Source organism: Saccopteryx leptura, chromosome 2 (assembly GCF_036850995.1).
Source record: "Saccopteryx leptura isolate mSacLep1 chromosome 2, mSacLep1_pri_phased_curated, whole genome shotgun sequence".
Classification (NCBI taxonomy): domain Eukaryota; kingdom Metazoa; phylum Chordata; class Mammalia; order Chiroptera; family Emballonuridae; genus Saccopteryx; species Saccopteryx leptura.
The window spans coordinates 327,439,983-327,467,328 of NC_089504.1; the positions used below are offsets into that span (position 1 = coordinate 327,439,983).

General features: G+C 48.4%; 3 protein-coding genes and 1 long non-coding RNA gene across 5 annotated transcripts in view; 2 read left to right on the forward strand and 2 right to left on the reverse strand.

The window, feature by feature from the left end:
• Positions 1–1,928: 1,928 nt before the first annotated feature.
• On the reverse strand, positions 1,929–19,191 carry CXCL16 (C-X-C motif chemokine ligand 16). 2 transcript variants are annotated; one of them, XM_066363298.1, is made up of 6 exons: positions 19,049–19,191; positions 18,498–18,889; positions 17,977–18,115; positions 17,600–17,682; positions 15,024–15,413; positions 1,929–3,459 (listed from the first exon to the last, which is right to left on the reverse strand). In XM_066363298.1, the coding sequence occupies exons 2-6, from the start codon at positions 18,565–18,567 to the stop codon at positions 3,290–3,292; spliced, it is 852 nt and encodes a 283-aa protein (XP_066219395.1). In that variant the 5' UTR covers positions 18,568–18,889; positions 19,049–19,191; the 3' UTR covers positions 1,929–3,289. The 2 variants fall into 2 exon arrangements, with proteins under 2 accessions (XP_066219395.1, XP_066219396.1); XM_066363299.1 differs by lacking the exons at positions 1,929–3,459; positions 19,049–19,191 and adding an exon at positions 14,131–14,577 and having other exon boundaries at positions 18,498–18,906.
• Positions 11,724–13,386, forward strand: MED11 (mediator complex subunit 11). The gene is made up of 3 exons (XM_066363302.1): positions 11,724–11,884; positions 12,078–12,208; positions 12,858–13,386. The coding sequence occupies exons 1-3, from the start codon at positions 11,800–11,802 to the stop codon at positions 12,993–12,995; spliced, it is 354 nt and encodes a 117-aa protein (XP_066219399.1). The 5' UTR covers positions 11,724–11,799; the 3' UTR covers positions 12,996–13,386.
• On the forward strand, positions 19,172–26,193 carry ZMYND15 (zinc finger MYND-type containing 15). The gene is made up of 15 exons (XM_066363295.1): positions 19,172–19,258; positions 19,769–20,390; positions 20,823–21,057; positions 21,151–21,306; positions 21,564–21,724; positions 22,233–22,385; positions 22,699–22,779; positions 22,885–23,001; positions 23,123–23,211; positions 23,299–23,397; positions 23,561–23,714; positions 23,800–23,858; positions 24,130–24,290; positions 24,590–24,855; positions 26,136–26,193. The coding sequence occupies exons 2-14, from the start codon at positions 19,799–19,801 to the stop codon at positions 24,759–24,761; spliced, it is 2,229 nt and encodes a 742-aa protein (XP_066219392.1). The 5' UTR covers positions 19,172–19,258; positions 19,769–19,798; the 3' UTR covers positions 24,762–24,855; positions 26,136–26,193.
• LOC136391566 (uncharacterized) overlaps positions 19,786–27,346 on the reverse strand; it is a 43,379-nt gene continuing 35,818 nt past the window's right edge. Inside the window, exons 2-3 of the long non-coding RNA XR_010748871.1 lie at positions 22,288–22,422; positions 19,786–19,889 (exon numbers count right to left, since the gene is read on the reverse strand). This is a non-coding gene — a long non-coding RNA (uncharacterized lncRNA). The remainder of the gene's footprint in view (positions 19,890–22,287; positions 22,423–27,346) is intronic.

The following is a 27,346-nucleotide window of genomic DNA, read 5'->3' on the forward strand; positions in this document are numbered from 1 at the left end:
CTGCTGTAGCCCCCCAATCAAGGCACATATGAGAAAGCAATCAATGAACAACTAAAGTGCTGCAACAAAGAATTGATATTTTTCTCTCCTTTCCTGTCTGTCTGTCCCTATCTGCCCTCTCTCTGTCTCTCTGCCTCTGTCACAAAAACAAAACAGAAAACATTAAATCATTCTCTAATCATTTAATTCCAATAGCTATGCTCCAAAGGAGAATAGGAGCTATAAGAATATGTGACGGAGTTCTGACCTAAGCTGGAGTTTGGGGAAGATTTCCCTGGAGGAAGTGACCTTTGAGCAGAGAACTGAAACAGGAGTTTCAGCATTCTGGGCAATGGCGACACGATGAGTGAAGGCAGAAAGGAACAGCTTATTTCAGGGACTGAAAGAGGCCAGAGACTAAAAACAGAGAGTCACAGACAAAGTAGCTCCAGATGAGGCTGGTAAGGTAGATGGGACAGCCCACAGAAGCCTATTAATGGCCCATGACATCTAATTAAATCATTATTTACCCACAGACTTTAAGTGCTGTCAAAATGCCAATGACCTTGCTTACCCCTCCACAGTAGCAGCCTACCTTGCACACCCTGGTCTTTATCACATGGAGGTACAGTCAGCATCCCTCTGACTTTCATGAACCTGCTCCATGACCTCTGAGCTCTTGGCTTATGGATCTCAAACTTTTTCAAATGAATCAAATCCTCTGGCCCTGGCTGGATCGCTCAGTTGGTCAGAGCACCGTCCTGATGCTCCAAAGTTGCGGATTCAATTCCCAGTCAGGGCACATACAGGAAAAGATTGATGTTTCTCTTCCCTTCCTCTAAGATAAATAAATTAATTAAAAAGAAAAGAATCTTCTGGAACAGGTAGTTAGACCCTCATTCCAATACACCGAGGTTACAGGTTCAATCCCCGATCAGGGCACATACAAGAATCAACCAATGACAGCATAGATAAGTGCAGCAACAAATTGATTGTTTCTCTCTCTCTTTCTCTAAAATAATAATTTTTTAATTTAAAAAAAAAAGAAGAATCCTCTGGGATGCAAGAAAAAGACATAAAGTCCCAGGCTCTACCTTCCTAGATTTCAACTGAATATTCCCAGAAAGAATCCATGAAATTTAGATTTTGAATTACCATACATTTTAAAAAATATATGATACTTTACTTACTGATTTTTGGAGGGGGATGAGAAGGATCAACTCTCAGTTGCTTCACTTCAGTTGTTCATTGATTGCTTTTTTTTTTTTTTTTCCTGAAGTTGGAAACGGGGAGGCAGTCAGACAGACTCCCGCATGCGCCTGACCTGGATCCACCCGGCATGCCCACCAAGGGGTGATGCTCTGTTGCAACCAGAGCCATTCTAGCACCTGAGGCAGAGGCCATGGAGCCATCCTCAGTGCCTGGGCCAACTTTGCTCCAATGGCGCCTCGGCTGCGGGAGGGGAAGAGAGAGACAGAAAGGAAGGGAGGGGAGGAGTGGAGAAGCAGATGGGTGCTTCTCCTGTGTGCCCTGGCCGGGAATCGAACCTGGGACTCCTGCACGCCAGGCCGACGCTCTACCACTGAGCCAACCAGCCAGGGCTCATTGATTGCTTCTTGTGTGTGCCTTGACTGGGCAAGCCCAGGGTTTCAGACTGGCAACCTCAGCATTCCAGGTTGACACTCCATCCACTACACCACCCGGGTCAAGCTAAATTAGTGCACACTTTGAGAAAGAGGGCCTTTTTTCTTTTAGTTTTTTGTGGGTTTTTTCTTTTTTTTTTTTAACAAGTACAAAGATATTTACTTATTTTAAATTTTTTTTTTTTACAGAGACAGTCAGAGAGATGGATAGATAGGGACCAAGCCAGCGACCTTGGGTCCAAGCTGGTGAGCTTTGCTCAAACCAGATGAGCCTGCGCTCAAGCTGGAGACCTTGGGGTCTCGAACCTGGGTCCTCCGCATCCCAGTCCGACGCTCTATCCACTGCGCCACTGCCTGGTCAGGCTAGTTTTTTGTGTTTTTAAGAAGTAAAAACAAAGAAAACTGGATAGAGGGTGATGGAGGACGATCTCTCTTTGGGTGATGGGTATGCAACAGAACTAAATGACAAGATAACCTGGAAATGTTTTCTTTGAATATATGTACCCTGATTTATTGATGTCACCCCATTAAAATAAAAATTTATTTATAATAAAAAATTTAAAAAAAGAAGTAAAAACATACTCATGGTTTTTAAAAAATATTCAAACAATAAACAGAAAAGAAGGCTCCCTCCTGCCTCTGATTCCCAGCCTCCCAGTTCTCATTCCCAGAGGCAACCACTATCACCAGTTCTTTTGATTATTCTCCAAAGATATTCCTCAAACTCAGTCATACTCATATAGTTATATTTCCCCTTTATTTTAAATACAGATAGTAGCATACTATGAACACTCGTCTACATCTTGCTTTTTTTCTTTTAATAATATAGCTAGGAGAGCATTCCTTTAACAATACAAATAGATCTATCTCATTCTTTTAAAGAGCTGCATAGCTTCCCATTGCCTAGATGTCATTTATTTTTACCAGTTTCCCATCAATAGACATTAAGGACATACACTCTTTTGCTAATTCAAACAGTATTACAGTAATTATCCTTGAATAGACACAAAATATCCTTTTGTCCATTTAAAGTATATCCCTACAGGGCAAATTCTTAAAAGGAGAGTTGGTGGGTTAGACAGTGAGCATCTTTTTGATCACTGCCAATCAAGCAGGTGACATGTGACATCATCCTAGCTTCAATTTGCATTTTTTTGTTTAGGAGTGAGTGTGAACCAGATTTACTGGGTTGATGTTGTCAACCAATGGTCATTGGCGCCAATTCAAAGCCAACAGGAATCCCAATTTGGGGTGCTGCAAGAAAGGCAATTTTACTCAGTGTAAAACAGCTCAATAGTAATACAGCACAGCTAGGAAAACAGCATAACTATGAGACAGCCTAGGGGCCAAGTGACCCAGGGGCCAGGTCACTTGAGCTAGACAACTTGGCTTTGCTCCTTGCTGATCTGCTTCATGCTGGTCTGCTCTGCTCGGAGATGTCTTCTTCAGGGAAACAGTCTTCAGTGAAAAGTGCGCTCTTAGAGCAGCTGACTTATATGGACAGAAGTTCCTGATTGGTCTGTCTTCATGCAAATGAGGGCTCCAAATTCTCACAAATTGATTGGCCAAAAAGACATTGTCCTGATTGGTCAGAATGGAGCCACTCTGATTGGTGAAGTAGCTGATGGGGGATATAGCTGAGCAGCTCTAACTGGACAGGGAAAGTCTCAGTCCTGTTGGTTGAAGTAGGATTCCAGAAACTCCTTTATAAGGGCTGGCTCAGATGGCAGGAACACAGTGCTGGCGAGCAGTTCAGTGTGGAGGCAGGTAGTGCAGGCTTCTCCCTGAAGTGTAGTTTGCAGGAGAGGCCCCCATGTAGAAATGGCTCTGAGAGGGGCTGTTTTTTAATTTATAGATTTTAGAGAGAGAAGAGAGAGAGAAGAAGAGGAGCATCCTAGTTGCTTTGTAGTTGCTTCTTATATGTGCCTTGACTAGGCAAGTCCAGGGTTTCAAACGTGTGACCTCAACATTCCAGATCGACGCTTGATCCATTGCGCCACCACAGGTCAGGCATGTTTTTGTTCTTATTTGAGCCCAGTTAGGCACTAGGAGCCCTTCTTAGCCGGTACCTTCTTTCTCAGGATCCACAATGTTATTTTCCTAATGTACCAAGAGCTCTTTATGTAGTAAATAAATTAGCCCTTTGTAATAAATTTTGCAAATATTTTGTTGTCTTTTGAATTTGTTTATAGTTTTCCTTTTCTTTTTACTGAGGTCAAATTCATATAATGTTAACCATTTTAAAGTGTATCATTCAGTAGCATTTAGTACATTCACAATGTTGTGCAACCATCACTTCTAGTTTCAAAGTATTTTATTTCTGGCATTTTTAATAATTCATAAGTTATTTTATTTTAATGTAGTCTATTATACTCATGTTTTTTTATGGCTTATTTTATTTTGTCACAAAGCTCTTGACCTTTCTATTTTCTCACAATTTGACACTTCCTTTTCTTTCCACACCAAGTTCAAGATCATCAGATCAACCACTATCTCGCCAGCACCCTCAACTCTTGCTCCTTTCACAGTACCTGCTCTCAAACCCCACCCTTGGCTCTGTCCACCACCACCCTGCCCTTCTCCACTCCAACACTGGGCAGCTGAGCACGGCCAGAGAAAATCACACAACCATATTTATTCATTCATTAAGCAAGTATTTTGAACACATCCTAGGTGCCAACAATGTGTTGGATACAAATTTGGGGCCCACTATAAACTTATGGTCTCTAACCTCAGCTAGGCCCTCAATGCCTGACAACCCTTTGTTTCATTCCATGTCCTTGGTCACCTTCCTTTCCTGCTTCCATCTTACTTATTTTCCAAACCTCCTTCATGTTCATAGTGACTTCTCTTTTGTTTTTCACAGAAATTAAACTATGAGGGTTAAATGATTTCAACTTCCTACCTCCTACCAACAAACAATGACATCTATACCAATTTTCCTAGACAACCAAGGTTAAGATGCCTTCTCCAGTTCAAAGCTAATCCCCCTGCCTGTGCTCAGATTGCTCCCCTCCCACTCCCCTCTCTTCAAACCTGTGCCTCTCTCTACTGTTTCTTCCTCCATGATAAATAAATCCATGCAAGTTTCTTCCACTAAAGAAAGGAAGGAAAAAAGGGAGGGATGGAGGGATGAGGGAAAGTGGGAGGGAGAAAGGAAGAAAGGAAATCAAAGAAAAAAACACTCCTTGCCTGACCAGGTGGTGGCACAGTGGATAGAGCATCAGACTGGGACACAGAGGGCCCAGATTCAAGACCCCAACATCGCCGGCTTGAGCATGGGCTCACCCCGTTGAGTATGGGCTCACCAGCTTGAGCAAGGGGTCACTCGCTCTGCTGCAGCCCCCCCCCCATCAAGGCATATATGAGAAAGCAATGAATGAACAAGCAATTAACGAACATGCCACAACGAAGAATTGATGCTTCTCATCTCTCTTCCTTCCTGTCCATCTGTCCCTGTCTGTCCCTCTCTGTGACTGTCACAAAAAAAAAGAAAAATATCCTACACTCTTTCACAGTAAAATGTATCTCTATTTCCTCTTTTGATTTTTACTGTTTTTATTTTCAAAGTTATATATGCACATAGTTTAAGGAGTCAGATAGGACTACAAGGCCTATTACAATAAAAAGCAGACCTTTCCCCTCTGCACTTTCCTTCCCAGAGGCAACTACTTTCACTTCCTTTAGACTTTTCTTTTGATATTTTCCTTCCTCCATATCTCTAAACATGTTTGTTTTGCTATTTCTTTTTAATTTTATTTATTCATTTTTAGAGAGGAGAAAGAGAGGGAGAGAGAGAGACAGAGAGGGAGAAGGGGGGAGGAGCTGGAAGCATCAACTCCCATATGTGCCTTGACCAGGCAAGCCTAGGGTTTTGAACCAGCGACCTCAGCATTTCCAGGTCGACGCTTTATCCACTGCGCCACCACAGGTCATGTTTTGCTATTTCTTAATTTTTGTTTTAAGCACCATCTACTGGCTTCCCTCCAGTAAAAGGGAAAAAAGATGAAAACTGAGTTCCCTTGCTTCCCTCTGCCTCACCATAAATCACTTTCCATCCTGCCCCTGTATTTCATACTCCCAAAAAGATTATATCATTTGGGATTAGATCAGTATTTAGTATTTACATTATTATGCTTATGCAAATGTTATTCATAGCTAAATCATATATCAATCACTTTTCTCTTCTTGCATAACTTTATTTTCCCTGAATGTCATTTTCAAATTTGCTTATCCTCTGAATTTATCACTAATTCTGCCCTATATTCTCTTCCATAAGTTTACATATTTTTTTAATTCATTGAAAACAAAACAGATGTTCATCTCTTTCATCTCCTTGAAGAAATTCCCCAGGAGTCTCCTAATCTGGGTCTAACTCGAATGACCTCCTGAGAAAAGGTATGTGGGAGAAAAATTTGATGAGAAAAGACATCAAAATGTCTTTATTTTATCTTTTTTTTTTTATTTAAGTGAGAGGAGGGTATATAAACAGACTCACGTGCGTCCCTACCAGAATCCACCTGACAACCCTCCGTCTGGGGGGTCCATTCTCACAACTGAGCTATTTTTAGCACCTAAGGTTGAGGCTCCAAGGAGCCATCCTCAATGCCTGGGGCCAACACAAAAAGTAACTGAGCGCCTGACCTGTGGTGGCGCAGTGGATGGAGCCTCGACCTGGAACGCTGAGGTCGCCGGTTCAAAACCCTGGGCTTGCCTGGTCAAGGCACATATGGGAGTTGATGCTTCCTGCTCCTCCCTCCCCCCCTCCTCTCTCTCTCACTCTCTCTCCTCTCTAAAAAAAAAAAAAAAAAAAATTAAAAAAAATTAAAAAAAAAAAAAAAAAGTAACTGAGCTATGGCTGCAGGAGGTGAAGAGAGAGAGAGAGTGTGTGTGTGTGAGAAAAGGGAGGGGGAGGGAAGGAGAAGCAGATGGTCGTTTCTCCTGTGTGCCCTGACTTGGAATCGAACCCAGGACATCCACATGCCAGGTCAATGGTCTACCACTGAGCCAACCAGCCAAGGTCTATTTTATCTTTATTATTGGTAATTTGGCCCTAAAATCTATTCTTCCATGGTGCTAGAACAATAGCTGACTACCTAGGTAGGTAAGGACTGAATTTCCCTGAACCCCAGAGTTGGTTGAGACCATAAAACTAAGTTTTCTTCAATGAAATGAGTAGAAATGATATGGGCCACTGCACAGCCAGACCTCTGAGATAGGTGTAACTCTACGTTTTTTCCTTCCACCTCCCTGCTACCTGTGACCCAAGGATGGCAGCCACCCAGTTTTGACATCGTAGACAGCAATGCCCTAGAGCAGTGTTTCTCAGATTTTACTGGACATACAAACCCCCCTGGGGTCTTCAGCACAGATACAGACTCAGTAGGTTTGTGGTGGGACCTGAGATTCTGCATTTCTAACAAGCTTCTAGGTAAACAAATGCTGCAGGCCACACTTTTCAGTAGAAGACCCTACAGGATGACAAAGCTGTGCTGCTAGCCTTGGTTTCCATATGATTTGTGAAGTACTGAACTATTTTTTTAGAAAAAAATAAGTTCTTTTATTTTAAATTTTTAAAATTCATTTTAGAGAGGGAGGAGGGAGGGGGAGAGAGAGAGAGAGAAAGGGGAGGAAGAGCAGAAAGCATTAACTCCTGTATGTACCTTGACCAGGCAAGCTCAGGGTTTTGAAACAGCGACCTCAGTATTCCAGGTCAATGATTTATCCCAGGGGTCGGGAACCTATGGCACGCGAGCCAGATGTGGCTCTTTTGATGGCTGCATCTGGCTCGCAGACAAATCTTTAATAAAAAAAATAATGTTAAAAATATAAAACATTCTCATGTATTACAATCCATTCATTTCCTACCACTCATGTTCATGGTTGCAGGTGGCTGGAGCCAATCACAGCTGTCCTCCGGGACAACACCAAATTTTTATTGAATGAGTAACGTACATGGTCGTTGTATGGCTCTCACAGAATTACATTTTAAAATATGTGGTGTAATTCATGGTTCTCTCAGCCAAAAAGGTTCCCGACCCCTGATTTATCCACTGCGCCATGACAGGTCAGGCCAAAAAAATAAGTTCTACTTTATTGAATTATTGCATTTTTAGCCTTCACCCAAAGCTGGAATATAGGATTCCAGATTGGAAATCACTTTCCCCAAAAATGCTGAAGGCATGATCCACTGTCTTCTAGACTGGAGTGTTATGATCAAGAGGCCCAGTGCCATTCTAATTGCTGGTTCTTAGCACGTGGTCAATTTTCTCTCTGAAAGCTTTTTTTTTTCTTTTCTTTTCTTTTCTTTTCTGAAGCTGGAAACGGGGAGAGACAGTCAGACAGACTCCCGCATGCGCCTGACCGGGATCCACCTGGCACGCCCACCAGGGGGCAACGCTCTGCCCACCAGGGGGCGATGCTCTGCCCCTCCGGGGCGTCGTCGCTCTGTTGCAACCAGAGCCACTCCAGTGCCTGGGGCAGAGGCCGAGGAGCCTTCCCCAGCGACCAGGCCATCTTCGCTCCAATGGAGCCTCGGCTGCAGGAGGGGAAGCGAGAGACAGAGAGGAAGGAGAGGGGGAGGGGTGGAGAAGCAGATGGGCGCTTCTCCTGTGTGCCCTGGCCGGGAATCGAACCCGGGACTTCTGCACGCCAGCCCGATGCTCTACCACTGAGCCAACCGGCCAGGGCCTCTGAAAGCTTTTTGTAAGACCCTTTTCTTTAAGTCTAGTGTTCTGATATTTCATGTGCTTTAATGTTGAGCACTTCATGGGCCCTTTTCATCTGGAAGCACAAGTCCATTCTTCCTCTTCATTTTCCCTAATCTCCTCTTGTGGAATTTAAGATCCCTGGTCAGATTCTCTCATTTACCCGTTTCCCCCCTATATGCCATCTTCTTTTTCTTGCTTTACTTGCTGGGAGAGCTCATCAGTTTCTCACTAACCCCCCCCCTTTTTGTGACAGAGAGATAGAGGGACAGATAGGGACAGATAGGAAGGAAGAGAGATGAAGAGCATCCATTCTTCATTGCAGTACCTTAGTTGTTCATTGATTGCTTTCTCATATGTGACTTGACCGGGGGGCTACAGCAGACCGAGTGGCCCCTTGCTCAAGCCAGCAATCTTGGGCTCAAGCTGGTGAGCCTTGCTCAAACCAGATGAGCCCGCACTCAAGCTGGCGACCTTGGGGTTTCGAACCTGGGTCCTCCGTGTCCCAGCCTGACGCTCTATCCACTGCGCCACCGCCTGGTCAGGTTCACTAAACCCTTTTATTACATTTTTCCTTCCTTCCTCATGGTTTTATTTTTCAAGTGTGTTTTCTTGGATTCAATCCTTTATTATACAATAGTTAGGTGAAAATGTCAATAGTTTTCCTTTTTCCTTAAGCTTTACTTTACATCGTCTAAAGAATTGTTTTATTTTTCCCTGTTTATTTTGGCCTCTGCCTTTTATGTTAGAGAGTTTCTTCAAGCATCTAGAAATCAGCCCTGGCTGGTTGGCTCAGTGGTAGAGTGCCCGCCCAGCATGTGGATGTCCTGGGTTTGATTCCCAGTCAGAGCACACAGGAGAAGCGACCATCTGTTTCTCCACCTCTACCCCTCCCTCTTCCCTCTCTCTCTCCCCTTCCCACCATGGCTCAATTGATTGGAGTGAGTTAGCTCCCTGCCTCCACTTCAGGTGCTAAAAATAAAAACAGCTCAGTTGTCAAGGGAGCAACACCCCAGATGGGCAGAGCATCACAGCATAGGGAGGCTTTTTGGGTGGATCCCAGTTGGGGTGCATGTGGGAGCCTGTCTCTCTGCCCAGCATGTGGAAGTCCTGAGTTTGATTCCTGGTCAGGGCACACAAGAGAAGCGACCATCTGCTTCTCCACTCCCCCCTTTCTCCTACCGCAGCCATGGCTCAGCTCAAATAGTTCAAGCAAGTTGGCCCTGGGCACTGAGAATGACTCCATGGCCTAGTCTCAGGCACTAAAATTGCTCAGTTGCAGAGCAACAGAGCAGCGGCCCCAGATGGGCTGAGCATCACCCAGCAGGGGGCTTGCTACATAGATCCTGGTTGGATAACATGCAGGAATCAGTCTCTGCCTCCCCACCTCTCACTTAATAAAAAAGAAAAAAAGAAACCCTTTGCCTTGTCTGCTGGCATGTAAGGGTGAGGTGCTAAGAAACTGACTAGAAGATCTATGGACATAGTTGGGACTTGCCAACTGTGGGTTTCACCATGGGGTGAACTGGCTAACTGCTTTGTTGGAAAACCCCAGTTCTTTGTGGTCTTTTCTCTGACTAATCAAATTCTAGATCAGGGGTCCCCAAACTTTTTACACAGGGGGCCAGTTCACTGTCCCTCAGACCGTTGGAGGGCCGGACTATAAAAAAAAACTATGAACAAATCCCTACACACACTGCACATATCTTATTTTAAAGTAAAAAAACAAAACGGGAACAAATACAATATTTAAAATAAAGAACAAGTAAATTTAAATCAACAAACTGACCAGTATTTCAATGGGAACTATGCTCCTCTCACTGACCACCAATGAAAGAGGTGCCCCTTCCGGAAGTGCGGCCGGGGCCGGATAAATGGCCTCAGGGGGCCGCATGCGGCCTGCGGGCCGTAGTTTGGGGACCCCTGTTCTAGATAAGAGCCTTCTAGTCTCTGATCTGGTTAGCAGAGTTCAAGAAACCACCACTCAGTAAATAAACTTTTCACGTCTCTATTCCAGTACAACTGTTTCCAGGTGCCCTCCAAGCTGAAGACTTTCTGTTTTCCATCTCCAACAAAGAAACCTCCAGAAATATGATAGGTTGGGGGTGAGTAGTTGCCCAAATATATGGAGTAAAGGAGGAAAGGGGGCTCTAACTACTTCAAAAACTCCTCCTAATTTTAGTACTACCTAAAATTGTATATGATGCCACTAATTCAAAGATACATCAAGTTACTTCTAAACTTCCTTCAGTACTGGCTTAGTTACCATCCCTGTAAATCAGTTGCCAATTCTGTTTTCAAGTTCTTATCTAAAGTTTTGCTATTAACTCCTCTTACTTTTTGACCCCTTTATGAAATCCCCTATTGTTATTTTATTAGGCTTTAGGAATGGAGTAAATGCTAGATCCCTCAAGTTTAATGGAAAATCTTCATTCATTTGCTGACTCTGTGAAACTAGCTTCAGTCTCAATCTTCTGTAAGATGTCAACACACTTCTTAAAAATCCTTCATAGGTCCCAAATGCCTTCAGAACAAAGTCCAAATTACTTAGCTTGCAAACCTTTCCCTGATCTGTCTCTCCACTCCAGTCTTATCAGTCACACTTAACCACCACCACACTCCACTCAAACTGAATCCTTTGCTGCACTTGAAATGTGCTGGAACCCTTCAGGCACCATGCCCTTGCCTATTCCAGTTCCCCTTTCCTCTTCAACCAGGTAGATACCTGGTTAACCCTGAAGATTCCACTCAAGCAGCACCTATTCCAGAATTCTTTCTCTGTGCTCCTGGTGATACACCCTGGGCATGTCTCTAACAAAATGACTATCCCACTATCGCGGGGCAGTCCATCTCATTCATCTTTGTATCCGCAGTGCGCACCGCATAATAAAAACCAAAAATGGATAGGGGAAAAGGCCAAAATACGCCAACTTCTGAGACTATATTGAGCCTCTTTCACTTGGCTCTTGTTCAGGAGGAAACGCTAGGGCGTATAATGAAACACTCACCAAGTCAAGCATTCCCCAGGCCCCAACAGAGGGCAGAGCCGGGTGGGCACACAGAGAGGATCCATGGCTGTGTAGTCTGGAGAAATACCCCAAAACTCCCACCATCATCACCTAGCACCAGCGGACGCTCAATAAATTCCTATAAGAGAAATTAACTACAAAACACATGATAGTGTCGTGAAAGAAGTCTGATCAGACCGGCCTCCGGCTAGACAACGTTTCCTTGGACTGCCTCTTACACAGGTAGTCGTGCGGTCGCGGTGCAGGCTTGGCCACACGCAAAACTTCCTGGGAGTTGTAGTTCACCCGCCGAACGGAGAAAGGCGAGACTGCGCTGAGCATCCTGGGAATTGTAGTGTTGGCTAGAAGGCCTCTCTGCGCAGGTGCAAGCCGACCTTCTGGTCAGGGCTCAGGCGGCGCATTTTGCAGGAGGAGAAAGTCCCCGTGGATTTGAGAGTGACGATGGCTACCTACAGCCTGGCAAATGAGCGACTACGTGCCCTGGAAGACATCGAAAGAGAAATCGGTGCCATTCTTCAGAATGCAGGTTCGGGATATGACGAGCTGAAGGCAGAGAGTGAGGCCGAGCCGCGCGTTCCTGCGCTGGTGGGGGATCAGGAGCAGTATTAGGGAGGACACCTCAGGCTTGCGCTGAGCCTACGCGTGTTGGAGGGGCAGGCCCTTGGGCGGGGCTGTACTGGCAGTTTCGTAGTAGCCCTGCCTTCTCTGTGTCCCGGCAGGTACTGTGATCCTGGAACTTTCCAAGGAAAAAACCAATGAGCGGCTGCTAGACCGGCAAGCGGCGGCGTTCACGGCTTCTGTGCAACACGTCGAGGCGGAGCTGTCGGCTCAGATTCGCTACCTAACCCAGGTGGGTGGGTAGTGGGAGGTGCAGTGTACCCACCCGGCTCTTTCTGCCTTAGCCTTAGCCTTCAGAGGGCCCAGGCCTAGCAGGCTTTGGCCTCAGGAGCCAGACGGGACCAGGTAGCCCGAGCCAGCACCAGACGGGATGACTCTAGCAGGACTCTCTCCCTTCCAGGACCGGTTTCTTCCTCTAAAAGGAGAAAATTAAAGGTGGCCTGGCCTACTCTACTTTACTGGGCTTCATCACATGAGCCACTATATGATTAAGTCCTGGGAGAGGGCTTGTAAACAATCCCAAAGCCACAGGCAAACCTGACCTCAGTGTCATGAAACCAACATGGCTACATCCTGAAAAAAGGGATAGGATTGAGAGGGTTCTGAAGTCATTACAATAGCAAGCACTATTTCCAAATTTTTACAATGTGCCAGACATTCTGCATTATCTTATTTAATCATCCAACTCTAGGAATTATTTATTGTCACTCCCATTTTCTAGATGAGGTTAACAGAAGTTAAGTGGTTTGCCTTAGATCATCCAGTTACCATGTGGCATAACAGATTAAAACTCAGGAAGAAATAGACAAGAGACCTGATGCCTTGTTGGGGAGATGGAAACAGGAGGGGATGCTTCGTTGACCGATTGAAATGTCCTGTAGGTAGCTACAGGGCAGCCCCATGAGGGCTCCAGCTACTCTTCAAGGAAGGACTGTCAGATGGCCCTGAAGCGAGTGGACTATGCTCGCCTCAAGCTTGGTGATGTAGCCCGTACCTGTGAGCAGATGCTGGAAAACTAAGCCAAGTAGGTGGAGAGACAGAGCTTGGAAGGAGACCACCACCTGCACCCGGGACAGAACCTGGAGAACTGTAGGATGGTGAGCACAGGCTGCCACACATGCCCTGCTGGTCAAAATATATGAGCACAAAGAGGTAAAAGGTGGGAATGGAGATACTCAAACACCAAGCCTGCCCACAACTCAGCGCTGGCTCCTCCAGCAGGATGTGCCTGGTCTGCATTTCCCGAAAGTGCTGACGGCTCAGGCCAGAAATGGAGATTCAGACACCCAACCCACTTCCTCATATACTTCATGTCCTTGTCCCTGGCTTCCACAGACTTGAACCAATGGAGATATGTTCTTCTCCATTGGAAGAGATTAAAAAAAAGAAAGAAGTAAGGGGTTTTTGTAATAAAAACAATAACAATTAAAAACAATGAGCTCAGACTATCACTGGGGCATATATGGGTGATACAGTGGATTGAGGAAGTAAAACCAGACTGTATGGCAGCTGCTGATAGAGAGTGGAAAAGCCCAGGCCTTAAGTGTGGGGTCAAAGGAGGAAGCAGGAAAGGACTGAAGTTGGTGTAATGTGAAGATAGACTTTGGGGGGTGGGGAGGAAGGGGAAATGGGACCAGAGAGAAGCTGAAACCAGTAATCATGGTAAAGGGGCAAGGGTATGACACCAATGTATACAGAAAGAAGAGTAAATAATTATAAAAATAAATTTATTTAACTTTTTTTTTGAGAGAGAGAGAGACAGAGAGAGGAACATCTATCTTTCTGTATGTGTTCTTAGGAATTGAACAGCAACCTCTATGCGCCAGGACAACACTCCAACCAACTGAGCTCTCCAGCCAGGGCTTTATATTTTTCTTTCTTTCTTTTTTTTTTTTTTTTTTTTTTAAGAGATAGAGGAAGAGAGAGAGGGAAGGGGAAAGGGAAGCATTCATTTGTTGTTCCATTCACTTGTTCGTTCATTGGTTGCTTGCCATGTGTGTCATGACCAGGGAATGAACCCACAGCTTTTTTTTTTTTTTTTTTTTTTTTTTTTTAATTCATTTTTAGAGAGGAAAGAGGGAGAGAGAGACAGAGAGAGAGAAGGGTGTTGGAGCTGGAAGTATCAACTCCCATAAAAGCATCAACTCCCATATGTGCCTTGACTAGGCAAGCCCAGGGTTTTTTTGAACCGGCGACCTCAGCATTTCCAGGTCGACGCTTTATCCACTGCACCACCACACGTCTGGCGCTTTCTTGTTTCAAGACAATACTCTTAACCCACTGAACTGACCAGGGCTAAAAATAATTTTTAGTAAAAATATCACACAGTAATTATCTAGAATTTCATCCTGGGTAAAATGTGGATTTTATAATTCAGCATAGAAAAAAACAAGCAGAAGGAAGGTCTAAGAGAGGTCAATGGCTCGTTAAACATCATCAAATATAGATATATCCATGGTGCCTACCCTGTCCCAGAGAAATTGTTGAAGTGTATTAAATGTATATGATGCTGACTAAATCACAAGTTTCACCCTCACAGGCTTCCGTTCCTAGCCCAAGTGTTGGAGTCTAGTGCCACAGGTATATATTGAAGCTGCAAATCTGGAAAAGATAAATTGAAAGATGAGCTTTGAGATAAAGGGAGGTTGGGGTAGGGAGTAATAGTTTGAACTGGAGAATCAGACTTCAAAAACATTTAACCATACAACCTGGTACACAGTAGGTGCTCAGTAAAGATTTGTGAATTAAATGGGTGGCTCCCACCTTCTACAACTTCATCACTAGCCTGCTCTAACTGCCATCTTGATGTTTCTCCAAGCACTTCCTGGCTTTGAAGGCCAAGCACTGGTCCCTGGACCCATGGTGGCTTCTTCCCTCCCCATTCTGTAGTCTAATTGACTCTTCTCTCATGACCTATGGTCCATGGTGCCGATAGCCTTCATATTTATCTGTCTGGGGTGGGTTTCTAGCTACCTGGAAGCTACTGAGGCCAGGATCCCTGCCAGAGAGACTGGTTCCTAATGGAGGGGTTCAGAGGGCCAGTTTACCTGGAGAGTACTGCAGTGACTTCTTACTTCTCCTCTTACACACCACAGTGAGGAGGACTGCAGTGAGGATGAAGCTGACAGCCAAGAGGGACAGCACTGGCACAATGACAGGTGTCCCAGCTGTAGGAACCACATTTTCTTCCATCTGCTTCTGGTTCTCCCCAGCCTCCCGACTGTGGCCCACAGCGGAAGTAGTGATTTCATTGGCATGGGTGAGCTCTCTGTCCAAGGGCAGTGTTCCTGCTGGAAGTGTGGCCTGCTGGGTAGACTGCAGGGTGGGTGGCAGGTATGTCTGGGCAGCTGCCCATTCTGTGGGCTCAGGAACCTGGGTGCTGGGGGGAGTTAAATGCTCTGGGTGGAGCAGTCTCCCAGAGGATGCACGTACACAATCTGGAGAGGCAAGAAGGGAGGAATCAGGGATATGAAGAGACAGGGTGAAGAATTAGATAGAAGAAGGGTAGTGGGTCAAGGAGAAGATCAAGGGAACAGCTGAAGACCAGGAGAGGAAGGCAGGGGGATAGGTGAAGGAAGTGAGCCAGCCACAACATGAAACCATTGGGACAAGTGTGCATTCTGACCTGGGAAGTCAAGAGACCTGGGCTGGAATCCTGGCTCTGCTACAAAGTAGCTGTGTGAACTTGCCCCTTGTCTCTTAATCTCTCTGGTACTCATTTCTTTCAACCCTAAAGTGGGAATAATTTTAGTACCAAGAGCCAGGGTAGCTGAGCATATTAAAGGAAATAATGTAGGCCTGTGGAGCCCAAAGGGAAAAAAGCTTACCAGTGATGCTACACAGACAACTTTAGGTGAGATGTGAAAACCATTTTGTATTTTAATTGTTGTGTATTTATTTTTAGGAGAAAAATACAGCCTTGGCCGGTTGGTTCAGTGGTAGAACGTCGGCCTGGCATGCAAGGGGTCCCGGGTTCGATTCCCGGCCAGGGCACACAGGAGAAGCGCCCATCTGCTTCTCCACCCCTCTCCCTCTCCTTCCCCTCTCCTTCCTCTCTGTCTCTCTCTTCCCCTCCCGCAGCGAGGCTCTGTTGGAGCAAGGATGGCCCCGGCGCTGGGAATGGCTCCTTGGCCTCTGCCCCAGGCGCTAGAGTGGCTCTGGCCGCAACAGAGCGAGGCCCCGGAGGGGCAGAGCATCACCCCCTGGTGGGCAGAGCGTCACCCCCTGGTGGGCGTGCCGGGTGGATCCCGGTCGGGCGCATGCGGGAGTCTGTCTGACTGTCTCTCCCCGTTTCCAGCTTCGGAAAAATACAAAAAAAGAAAAAAGAAAGAAAGAAAGAAAAAATACAACCAGCACATTCAATTTGTGACTTCACAGATATTATTGCTTAAAACAAATTGCCATTTGAGTTTTTCATTTCTTTCCTTTTCTTTTTTAAGTGAGAGGTGGACAGTCAGAGACAGACACCTGCATGTGCCCTGACTGGGATCCACCCAGCAAGGCCCTATCAGGCCATAATCTGCAGGTTGGGCCGTAGTTTTATTGCTCAGCAACCAAGCTATTTTAATGCCTGAGGCCAAGGTCATGGAGTCATCCTCAGCACCCCTGGCCAACTTTGCTCTAACAAGCCAAAGCTGCAGGAAAGGAAGAGAAAGAGAGAGAGAGAGGGAGAGAGAGAGATGGGGGCAAGGGGTGGAGAAGCAGATGGGTGCTTCTGCATGCCCTGACCAGGAATCAAAGCCAGGACTTCCACACACTCTGCAGATGCTTTACTGCTGAGCCAACTGGCCAGGGCCTATTTAAGTTTTTCAAAAGTAGCTTATGTACTCCTAAGACTTATTCATTTCATTGTGTGTAAATTGTACCTCAAAAGAAAAAAGAACAATAAAATATTGAATTCTTAATAACATGCATGCAGAAATTTTTGAGAGTGAAGTATAGTCATGACTGCATTTTACTTAGAAATGCATTAAAAAAAAAATAAGATAGCCTGACCAGGCAGTGGCACAGTGGATAGAGTGTCGACCTGGGATGCTGAGGACCCAGGTTCAAGACCTCAAGGTGACCAGCTTCAGCACGGGCTTCCCACCTTGAGTATGGGATCATAGGCATGATCCCATGGTCACTGGCTTGAAGCCTAAGGTCTTTGGCTTCAGCAAGGGGTCACTGGCTTGTCTGGAGCACACGCCCCCACCCCCCAGCCAACACATGTATGAAAAAGCAGTCAGTGAAAAATGGAAGTGCCGCAAGAAGTTGATGCTTCTGATCTCTTTCCCTTCCTATCTGTCCCTGTCCCTCTATCTCTTGCTAAAAAAAAAAAAAAGAACCAATAAGTGCAAAAATGGGTGAAATAAGTTAATGGTTCTCTTTCCCTTCCTCTGTAAAATCAAAACAAAAAAATTTTAAATATTTTTAAAATAATATCAGGATGAACTGGCAAAAAATCATAAAAGTGGTGGTGAATAATGTTTGGTAAACAAGGACTTAAGTGAAAGTACTTTGGCCAACATCAGCATTGGAATGTGAGGTGTCACAGGGGAAAGGGCTGAAGCAAAGAAAATGTGTTAGGTGGAGGCACAGAGCTCTGGAGAGAGAGCCTGGAGAGGAGGGGGAAAGCTCTCACCTCTGCGATCAAAGCAGCTCATCAATTCAGTCACCCACTGGTCTTTGCTGACCCCACACACAGTCTGGAGAGGTAGCTGGAACCTTTGGAGGAAGAACCTGGTCTCAGCTGTGCAAGGGCACCCCCCACCCCCATTTTCCCAGCTCTTTCCTCATTCCAAAGATGTGAGGTCACCAGGGAGAGCACCCTGTTTCTGCTGAGACTGGGAAATTCCCCAGAAGGTGGAACAGGGGTGTGTAGGTGTGAGAATTACGGCAAATAAAACCCAGAAAAGGGATAGGTCCTCTCAGAAATTCAAGTTTGACCAGCGGGTCCTGGAGGACCCCGGCAAGGAGGGATTGTGCAGGCGCTGCCTCCTCAGGAGTGGCTGAGATTACCTGACGAAAGTAATGCACTGCGTATAGTTTTCCAGACGTCTTCGGAGCTGCTTCATGAATTTAACCGTTGGAGGGGAGTCAGAAGAAAATGTTTTATCGCAGTAACAACTTCCAGTGCTGCTGCCCTCGTTGCCAGTGCCTGAACGGAGACAGAAGTGGTCAAGGACAGATCCCCAGGCCAAGGCGCTCGCTCCCCCAGCTGTTACTTCTCCTCCAACCCACTGCCCCATTCGCCCTGGATCTGATCCTCAGGCACAACCCGTTCATCACACCCCGAAAGACGTTCATAATCCACTCTGTACCCAAGTGTCCCCCCCCCCTCCCCTCCTGACACTAACTCCAAGCCTTTGGCCCTCCCCCTGCCCCGGCTGCCTTGGGGACCCTGGCACGCCGGGCTCTCCACTGATTCAACTCGATCCCGTGGCCCCAGCACTCCCACCCCACCCCGCAACACACACACACACACTCCCAGCCTTTTCCCCGGACTCGGGGATCTAGGTCTCAGCCGGCCCCTGACGCACCTGGCCGAGTCAGCTGCGCTAGCAGGAGGAGGAGGAGGAGGAGGGACTGGGGTCCCCCGCCCCGCTTCATCTCGGGGCCGCCTAGCCCAGCCCGGCTCTCCGACGGGCTCCGGAGAGTGACGTCCGGCCGCTCGCTCTACGGCTTTAGCTTTCTTCACCTGCTCCGCCTGCGAGTCCGGGAGGAACACAGGCCGTGGGCTCCCGAGCGGGCGCGAGGCGGCAGTGCCCACCTCCCCTCCCGGCGCTCGCTTCGTCTGGAGCCCACGGCGCAGTCGGTACCTCCACCCCGCGCGCGCGGCGGCGGCACCCGGCGGGTGGGAAACTCCCGGAGGCGGAGCTCCTTCGCCCCCGCGCCTGGCGGGAGCCTGCGTGGACGGGTTGGCCGGGAATATCTGCAGAAAGAGAAAGAAAACTCGGGCTACGGAGCGGGGCGGATCGGCGGGCAGCGCCCCGACGGGCTGATTCAGCGGGGTTTACGGATGCCAGCCCCGGCGTCGACTCGTTCGCCCAGCGCAGTCCGCGGGACCTGGGACGAGGGTGCGAGGCTATACCCCGCCTCCTCTTCCGAGACGCTTTCACTTCCCCCGCAGGGGTCCTGGCGCAGCTGGATCCAATCACATGGCCGGGGTGATACCGGCAGGAAAGGCCGCGTGCCCAGCTGGACCAGCACTGGCCTGGGCCTCCCGGACACACGCTGCCGACTCGCGAGGAGCCGGCCGTGCGCTCCGCAGCCCTGACGTCACGACCGCCCCCTCCCCGAGGTATTTACCTTCGAAAAGTGGTGGCGGCTGCAGGTACCGGAGTAATGGAACGGCCGGCTGGGAGAGGCTAGGTCTCCTGGGGCTCGCTGCCAAACCAATCCAAGGTGAAGGAATGATGCTGTAGCCCTTACTCCCTCCTCCGACATCCCACGGAGGGATCCAAAATTCTTCCCCCCTTGCCAAAACCTTCCCAACTGGACTAGCCCTCCTTCATCTCTATCGCAACTCAAACACTGCTTTTAAAGGTTTGAGCCTCAAATTTTGAGCCCCATATTCAATCTCACTCCTGAATACATCTTTACCACTAACGGTCCACTTTCAAGTCTAGCCCCCATTCTCATCCCTGATACCCATCTTTAGCCTTGAAAAACCTTATTCTCAGCTCCTAACCCTCATCTTATAGATGCCACCCCAACTGACCCTTAAACCCATGCTCCTGCATTTTGTGACCCAGCTCCAAATTCTCACTACCACCCTCTCCCTCACCATATAATCTTTTCCTCTGCTTAGTCTGAGCCTAGGCCCTGTGCCCATGAAGACATGGAGTTTGTGTCTGGATACCGAGATGAGTTCCTTGATTTCACTGCTCTTCTCTTTGGCTGGTTCCGAAAGTTCACGGCAGAGCGTGGGGCTGTGGAGACAGGCATTGAGGGCCGCTGGAGACAGCTGGAAGCTCAGATCAGAAGACTGCCCCAGGACCCTGCCCTTTGGGTGCTCCATGTCTTGCCCAACCATAGTGTGGGCATCAGCTTGGGGCAAGGGGCAGAGTCAGGCCCTGGACCAGGCCTGGGGGCTGGCTGGCTGCTGGGAGATGAGCCCCCCCTCCACCTCCAAGACCTAAGCCCCTATGTCAGCCTTGTCAGCTTGGAGGAAGGGGAGGAAGAGGAGGAGGAGGAGGAGGAGGAGGAGGAGGAGGAGGAAGAGAGAAAAAATAGAGAGGAGGAGGGTGCAGGCATAGAGAAGGTAGAACCAGAGGAGGATGGGGAGCCAGCCCATATGAGCAAGGAGTCCCTCCAAGAAGGAAATCCTTCAGAGGAGACTGAGCAGGAGGCAGGAGGTGGCGAAGATGGCTGCCGAGAGGACAGGGCAGAAGACAAAACGGGGCCCGAGAAGAGGAAGGGACGGAGAAGTGGTAAGAACCTAGGACTTGCCCTGCATTACCCCTGCTCAGATATACTCCCCCTCAAAAGCCCTGCTTACCACTCAGAACCCAGCCAGGGGTCACAAACAAAAGGATGGCTTCAGACCAATCTCTCCTGAAAAGGTGTTTTCCTTGTCCCATATTGTTTTATTGTTTTGTTTTTTCATTTAAGCCAACATTTAAAGAAAAAACTCCCTAAGTCTGGAGTTATACCTTCTTAAGAAAAACTGAAATATTCACAGCAGACCCACAGTTCTGCATGGCAGCAAATACTGCTACTGTGTAGCCACTGTCCCCTTTGGATGAGGCATACCCTTTCCACCTAGTTCCCTTGACTCGCTAGGTTTACTTGCCTAGCCCCTGTAGGCATTTGAGTTTGGTACTCCTGACCCCTCCACCTCCAACTCTCCCCTTCTTCTCCAGAGGCTGCCTCCCTGCACCTTTCCTGCCTCTTACTGGTGACAGATGAACATGGCACCATCTTGGGCATTGACCTACTAATGGATGGAGCCCAGAGGAGTGCAGGCAAGAGCTCAGGGACAGAGAACCTGGCTCCTCGGGCCTATGCTCTCCTCTGCCACAGCATGGCCTGCCCCATGGGCTCTGGAGACCCTCGAAAGCCCCAACAGCTTACTGTAGGAGATGCCCAGCTGCATCGGTACAGAAATCTGGTATCTGAGGGTGGGGAGGCCTAGGGGGCTTGGACTTCTGAACCCCACCGCCTGATGGATGCCCTGTCTACCCCATTCAGAGATCTGGAGAGTCTAGTCCCAAGGCTGGGAGTGAAGTTAGCCAAGACTCCAATGCGGACATGGGGTCCCCACCCAGGCTTCACGTTTGCCTCCCTTCAGGCTCGAACCTGCCATGTTTGTCACAAGCACAGCTTTGAAGTGAAGCTGACACCCTGGTGAGCAGCCTGCAAAGATGAAACGAGAGGAAGGAAGACCCCAATAGTCAGGCAAACATAGAGAAAGCAAGCTGGTGGGGGACCCGTTAGACAGAATGAGGGACAGGGAAATAAAATGAAGAAAACAAGCTGTTACTGGCAGAGAGAATACAAACAAACAGACCAAGTCACATATGGGTAGCTACAGGGCAGATGGACAGCAGACAAAGGACTTACAGAGATTAACACCGGGTGCCCACCACTCCCTGTGACCCCAGCCCCCAGTGTAGTGCTGTCTTATACTGTGGAGAGGCCTGTCTCCGGGCCGACTGGCGACGATGCCCAGACGATGTGAGCCACAAATTTTGGTGCTCGAGGCTAGCAGCCTTCATGGAACGAACAGGAGAACTGGCAACTCTGCCTTTTACCTACACTGCAGGTAACATAGGTGCTCAGGATGGGGGCGGGGGGACCGGGTCTTTGTGTCTGGGGCCTGCAGTCTGGGCACAGGGTTCTGGAGGTCCGAATCCCTGGAATAAGGGCTGGGTGGTGGATATTTGGGGCTGGGGACTAGACCCCTGAGGCTGGAGACAGGATCTCTGGAGCACCCCAGTCCCTGAGAGAGCTTAAGGGCTTTGGAACTAGTAATTTAAACACTTGCTTCCCAGCTCCACCATTAACTGTTGACCTTAAACAAATCACTATCTTAGTGCCTTAATTTTCTCATCTGTAAAACAGGAACACTAGCAAATTATCTCAGGGAATTGTTATGTGGGAATTGTTATTCTGCAGGCTGGATGTCTGCTACACTGTAGACATTCAGAAATATTAGTTCTCTCCCGGTTAGCACCATACTCAGACCCCAGATCCTTGGGAGAGGCCGAGGAGAGCTGATGTCTGTGGTCCTAGCCCCCAAGCCTTCAACCCTTCTCTTCCTCCTCCTCCAGAGGTGACCAGTGAAACCTTCAACAAAGAGGCCTTCCTGGCCTCACGGGGCCTCACTTGTGGCTACTGGACCCAGATCAGCATGCTGGTTACAGGCTCTGGCACCCCCAGGAACCCCTGGGGCAGCACACCATCCCACAGTCTTCTTCTCAATGGTGCGTGGGAACTTTCTTCGGGCATGGGCCTCTCCGGCTAGAGGAAAAGATGGGAGAGGATAGAGTTGTTTGGGTCCCAGGTAACTCCTCCATTTCACACCAAACCCTACCACTATTACCAGGGCCATTTCAGTCCTTTCCCCAACCCTTTAAGTCACCCCTACTCTCCCCATCTAGATACCCCCCCCCATTCCTCTTGCTGTAGTGCAAGGTCCTCTCTCAGGTAGTACAGCTCCTTTGGAAGGGAGAGGGAGACATGCCAGGTGGGAGTCTCCCTCACACCAGGCTCCTCTTCTTTCTTTCCTCCTCTCAGGAGATCCCTACAAGCTTCTCCAGGGGGACGGCCCTGCCCTGATGCCTCCTGTGCCCCCAGATGCACCCAAGGGCCTCTTTGGTAAGCTGAAGTCCTGTAGGAACTAGCGGTAGAGACAGGGACTGAAGAGCCAGCAGTCTGGAGTGGAGACCTGGGGCCAGGTCCTCCAGTAACCACTCTCCCTAGGCTCGTGGCAGGATTACTACACATGGCGGGGCCTCAGCTTGGACTCCCCCGTGGCTGTGCTTCTCACCTACCCACTGACCGTGTACTACGTCATCACCCACCTGGTGCCCCAGTCCTGTAAGGAGAGCAAACGCAGGGGGAGAGGGGAGTGCTTGAAGAGAGGTGACAGGGAGCTGGTAGGGAAACAGGAGGGAAGATGAGGGAGACCAAATCCTTAAATGGCTAGCTTCTCGTACAGTCCCTGAGCTCAACATCCAGAATAAACAGTCATTGAAAATCCACGTGGTGGAGGCCAGGAAGGAGTTTGACCTTGTCATGGTGTTCTGGGTAAGTCCCTCCAGGCCTGGAGGTTGGGCATTTGAGAGTAGAAGTGGATGCAAGGTGGGACCCAGGTCTGTCTTCTCTATCCTTTAGGAGCTCTTGGTCTTGCTCCCCCACGTGGCCCTGGAACTACAGTTTGTGGGTGACGGCCTGCCGCCTGAGAGTGACCAGCAGCATTTTACCCTGCAGAGGGTGAGGGCGGAGGAAGACCCTGCTCTTCAGTCCTGAGCCTCCGACTGTCCTCCTGACTGGCCTTGCCCTTCCGCTCCCTCCTCTCCCCTCCTCTGTCTTGCCTGATGCATCCTCCAGAACCCTAACTTCCAGTGGTCTCCTCACCCCCCTCATTGCTCCCCAGGATGGCCATGAAGTATCTGTCCGTCCTGGTTCTGGGGTATCAGCGCGGCTTAGCTCTGGAACTAAGGAGAAGGGAGGCCGAAGGGACCTGCAGATCAAAGTGTCTGCACGGCCTTACCATCTGCTCCAGGGGCCCAAGCCTGACTTGGTTATTGGTGAGAACCTGGGGAAGGAGTGTGGAGAAGGTGGGAGAAGAAAACCATGGGAGCTAGCTTCTCCCTGATCTCCCTTGGTCCACAGGATTTAACTCCGGCTTTGGCCTCAAGGGCACTTGGCTGAGCTCACTGCCCCGGTTACAGGTGGGTGAAGGCGCAAAAGGGAATTTCTCTCACCTCTTGCCCAGTCCCTCCTCCTTTTCTGAAAGTTTCTGCTTCTCCATTATGTGTTCCACAAACCTGGGGCCGCCGATGGGTCCTCTTGCCCCTCTCGGTCTGCCTGTACCTCTTTCCGCTCCATCCCGGTCTATCTGGATCCTCAGTTTTCAGCCCAGTCTACAACCCTTGCTGCTCAGGAGGTCCCTGGGGGGGAGGAGCCTCTCTGAGAGTGGCTGAGGCCCGGCCCCCACCCTAGTCCCTCCGAGTGCCGGCCTTCTTCACCGAGAGCAGCGAGTACGGCTGTGTGATGGACGACCAGACCATGGCAGTGGCCACAGGAGGGGGCACCAGCCCTCCACAGCCCAATCCCTTCCGCTCCCCGTTTCGTCTCAGAGCGGCCGACAACTGCATGCCCTGGTAAGGGCCCGCCGCCCTCTATTTCCTCCCAGACCCTTAACTCCTTACTCTCTGGCTGAGCATCCTATGTGCCCATCCCTGCCCTCGTCTCTGCTCTCCCGGGACCCTCCTGGCCCAGCCCTACATCCTGCCTCTCCTGCCCCGGCTACTCTCCATCCTCTGGTGGGTCTCGAAAACCCCAACACACCCGTCTTTAGACCCAGCTCACAAAATCTCTCCAACTCCTCGCTCACCCCCCAAAACCCCCGCCCCTCCTCCGGCCGCGGGAATCCGCCCTTGACGGCGCCCCGCCCCCTCAGGTACTGCAACGCCTTCATCTTCCACCTGGTCTACAAGCCTCCGCAGGGCAGCGGGACCCGCTCGGTGCCCGGGCCCGGGCAGCCCGCCCCAGCTCCTGCTGCACCTCCGGCCCCTGCTCGCAGGCGCCGAGGGGAAAAGAAAACTGGGCGGGGGGCCCGCCGGCGGAGGTGAGGGAGCGGTGCGCCCCCGCTCCAAACCCCCGCCCCAAAGGGGACACAAAGCACCCGAGGCCGAGGGGGAGGCCGGTTAGCGGAGCACGGAAATGGTAAATAAAATTGCTTGTTTGAAAACCATGGAGTCAAATGCTCATAATTGGGTCACTAACAGGGAAGGGAGAAAAGGATTTAGGGATGAGTTCTTTTCCTCCAGCTTCTTTCAGTCCCTCGGTGGCTGTCCCCTTTATTACTTGAAATTCTGACCCTCCTTGGTAATCCCTAACTTCTAGTGTATGTGGGAAAGTCATTTTGCCACCCCAGTAACCCTCAGGGACATGCCCCAAGGCAAAACCGAGAAGCAGAAAGTAGCTTTTCACTAGGGGTCAAGGGAAGCACACAACCTCCTAGGGGCACACAGACCCCTGGGTTTATATTCAGTAAAAGGTCCCAGCCACTCAACTATCCAAGTGAGAAACCTGGAGGCTCCCTGGACTTCACCTTCTCTCATCACACATAACCAATCAAGAATCAGCTCCTGCTGTGTCAGACTGCTAACGTCAGTCAAAGCCACTGGTTTATGTCCATTCCCACCACAAAGTCGTCTTCACATTTCAGCCAGCCAGCATATTTCTTCTAAAATACACTTTTGAACACATTTACCTGGCCCCCAAATCCCTTCAGTGACTTCACTCTGCTTTTAAAGTCCCCTTTGGTGTGGGCTACACTTAGTGACTTTCACTGAGTATAAAAAGGGCAAAAATAGTGGAGAAATCTGTCAGACACCACCTTAACCAAGTGATTGAGGTTAAAGAAAGAAGTCATATTAACATCATATGTTCCCTGACATGATGCAGTGAGAAGGCCACATCACCACTATAGTATTCTTTGCAAAATCCATAACCTCAGCCTAATCATGAGAAAGCATCAGACAAATCCAAATTGTAAAACAGTCTACAAAATACCTGACCACTAATCATCAAAAGTGTTAAAGTCATAAGAGGTAAGGAAAGACCAAGAAACTGACAGATTGGAAGAGAGTCGGGAGATATGACAACTATATATGCAACATTCTGGATTGGATCCTGGAACAAGAAGGACATTAATGGAAAAACTGGAGAAATCTGAACAAAGTCTGTAGTATAGCAATGGTATTGTATCAATGTTAATTTCTTAGTTTTGCTAAATATATCATGTTCATATAAGATGCAACATTAAAGGAAGATGGGTGGAGGATATATGAGAATATTATCTTTGTAACTTATCTATAAATATAAAATTATTTCAAAATAAAAAGTCAAAAATCAAATTCATACTCCTTCTATGACTTGTAAGGTGCCTCTCTCTGACATTCTCTCTCTCTCTCTCTTTTATTTATTTTTTTATTTTTTAGGTGAGAGGAGGAGAGATAGTGAGGCAGACTCTGGCATGTGCCCCGACCAGGATCCACCCAGCAACCCAATCTGGGTCCAATGCTCCAGTACCAAGCTATTTTTAGCACCTGAGGTTGATGCACTCCAATGGAGCTATCCTCAGTGCCCAGGGCCATGCTCAAACCAATCAAGCCACTGGCTGCAGGAGGGGAAGAAGGAGAGAAGGGGGAGGGGAAAGGGGAGAAGCAGATGGTCGCTTCTCCTGTGTGCCCTGACTGGAAATCAAATTTGGAACATGTATACACCAGGCCTGAGCCACGGGCCAGGACCATGTCATTCTCTTTTATTATAAATATTTTATTATTTAAGTTTCCAAATAGTCACAAAAGCCCAGAGACTAAGTATAATGAGTCACTATGTAGCCCTCACTCAACTTCAACAATTATCAACATTTTCCCCATCTTATTATTACCCCCTGTGATGCTATGATATAGTAAGAAATATATATTTGGTCTTTCCAGGGTTCCTGGCATAAAACCCTTGGAATTTCCAGTGTGATGGCTTTGATAAAGTGTCTTTTGTTATTCATAACTTTCTTTCAACCATACTTGTGTTTATGCCAATGAGATGACCCTGGTGATCCCAGTTTAACTTCCTGATGGGGACCAGCTGCAACCCTGTGATTAGAGGCTGGAACTTTCAGCCCCGCCCCTCAACCCCAGGGAGATTTGAGGGGGTGGCTGGAGATTGAGCTAATTAAAGATTTAATCAATCATCCCTCCACTCTCCATACTGGAATCTTCATAAAAACCCCTACCTGATGGGGTTCAGAGAGCTTCCGGGTTGGTGAACACACTGAGGTGCTGAGGATGGCATACCTAGGGAGCATGGAAGTTCCACACCACCCCTTATACCTTGCCCTATGCATATCTCTTCCTTTTGGCTCTTTCCTTATAATAAACCAATAATAGTAAACTGTTTTTCCTGAGTTCTGTGAGCCATTTTAGTGAATTAGTGAACTTGAAGGGGAGTCATGGGAACCCACAATTTATAGTCAGTTGGTCAGAAGTGTAGGAGGCCAGGACTTATGATTGGCATCTGAAGTAGGGGGCAGTCTTGTGGAATTAAGCTCACTCTGGAATTGTAGTGTTATTAGAGGAAGACTAGGCCCCGAGTGGGTCTGCCTCAGGCCAGCCTGTAGTGTGTGGGTTTTAACTTGGTGCAGGAAAGA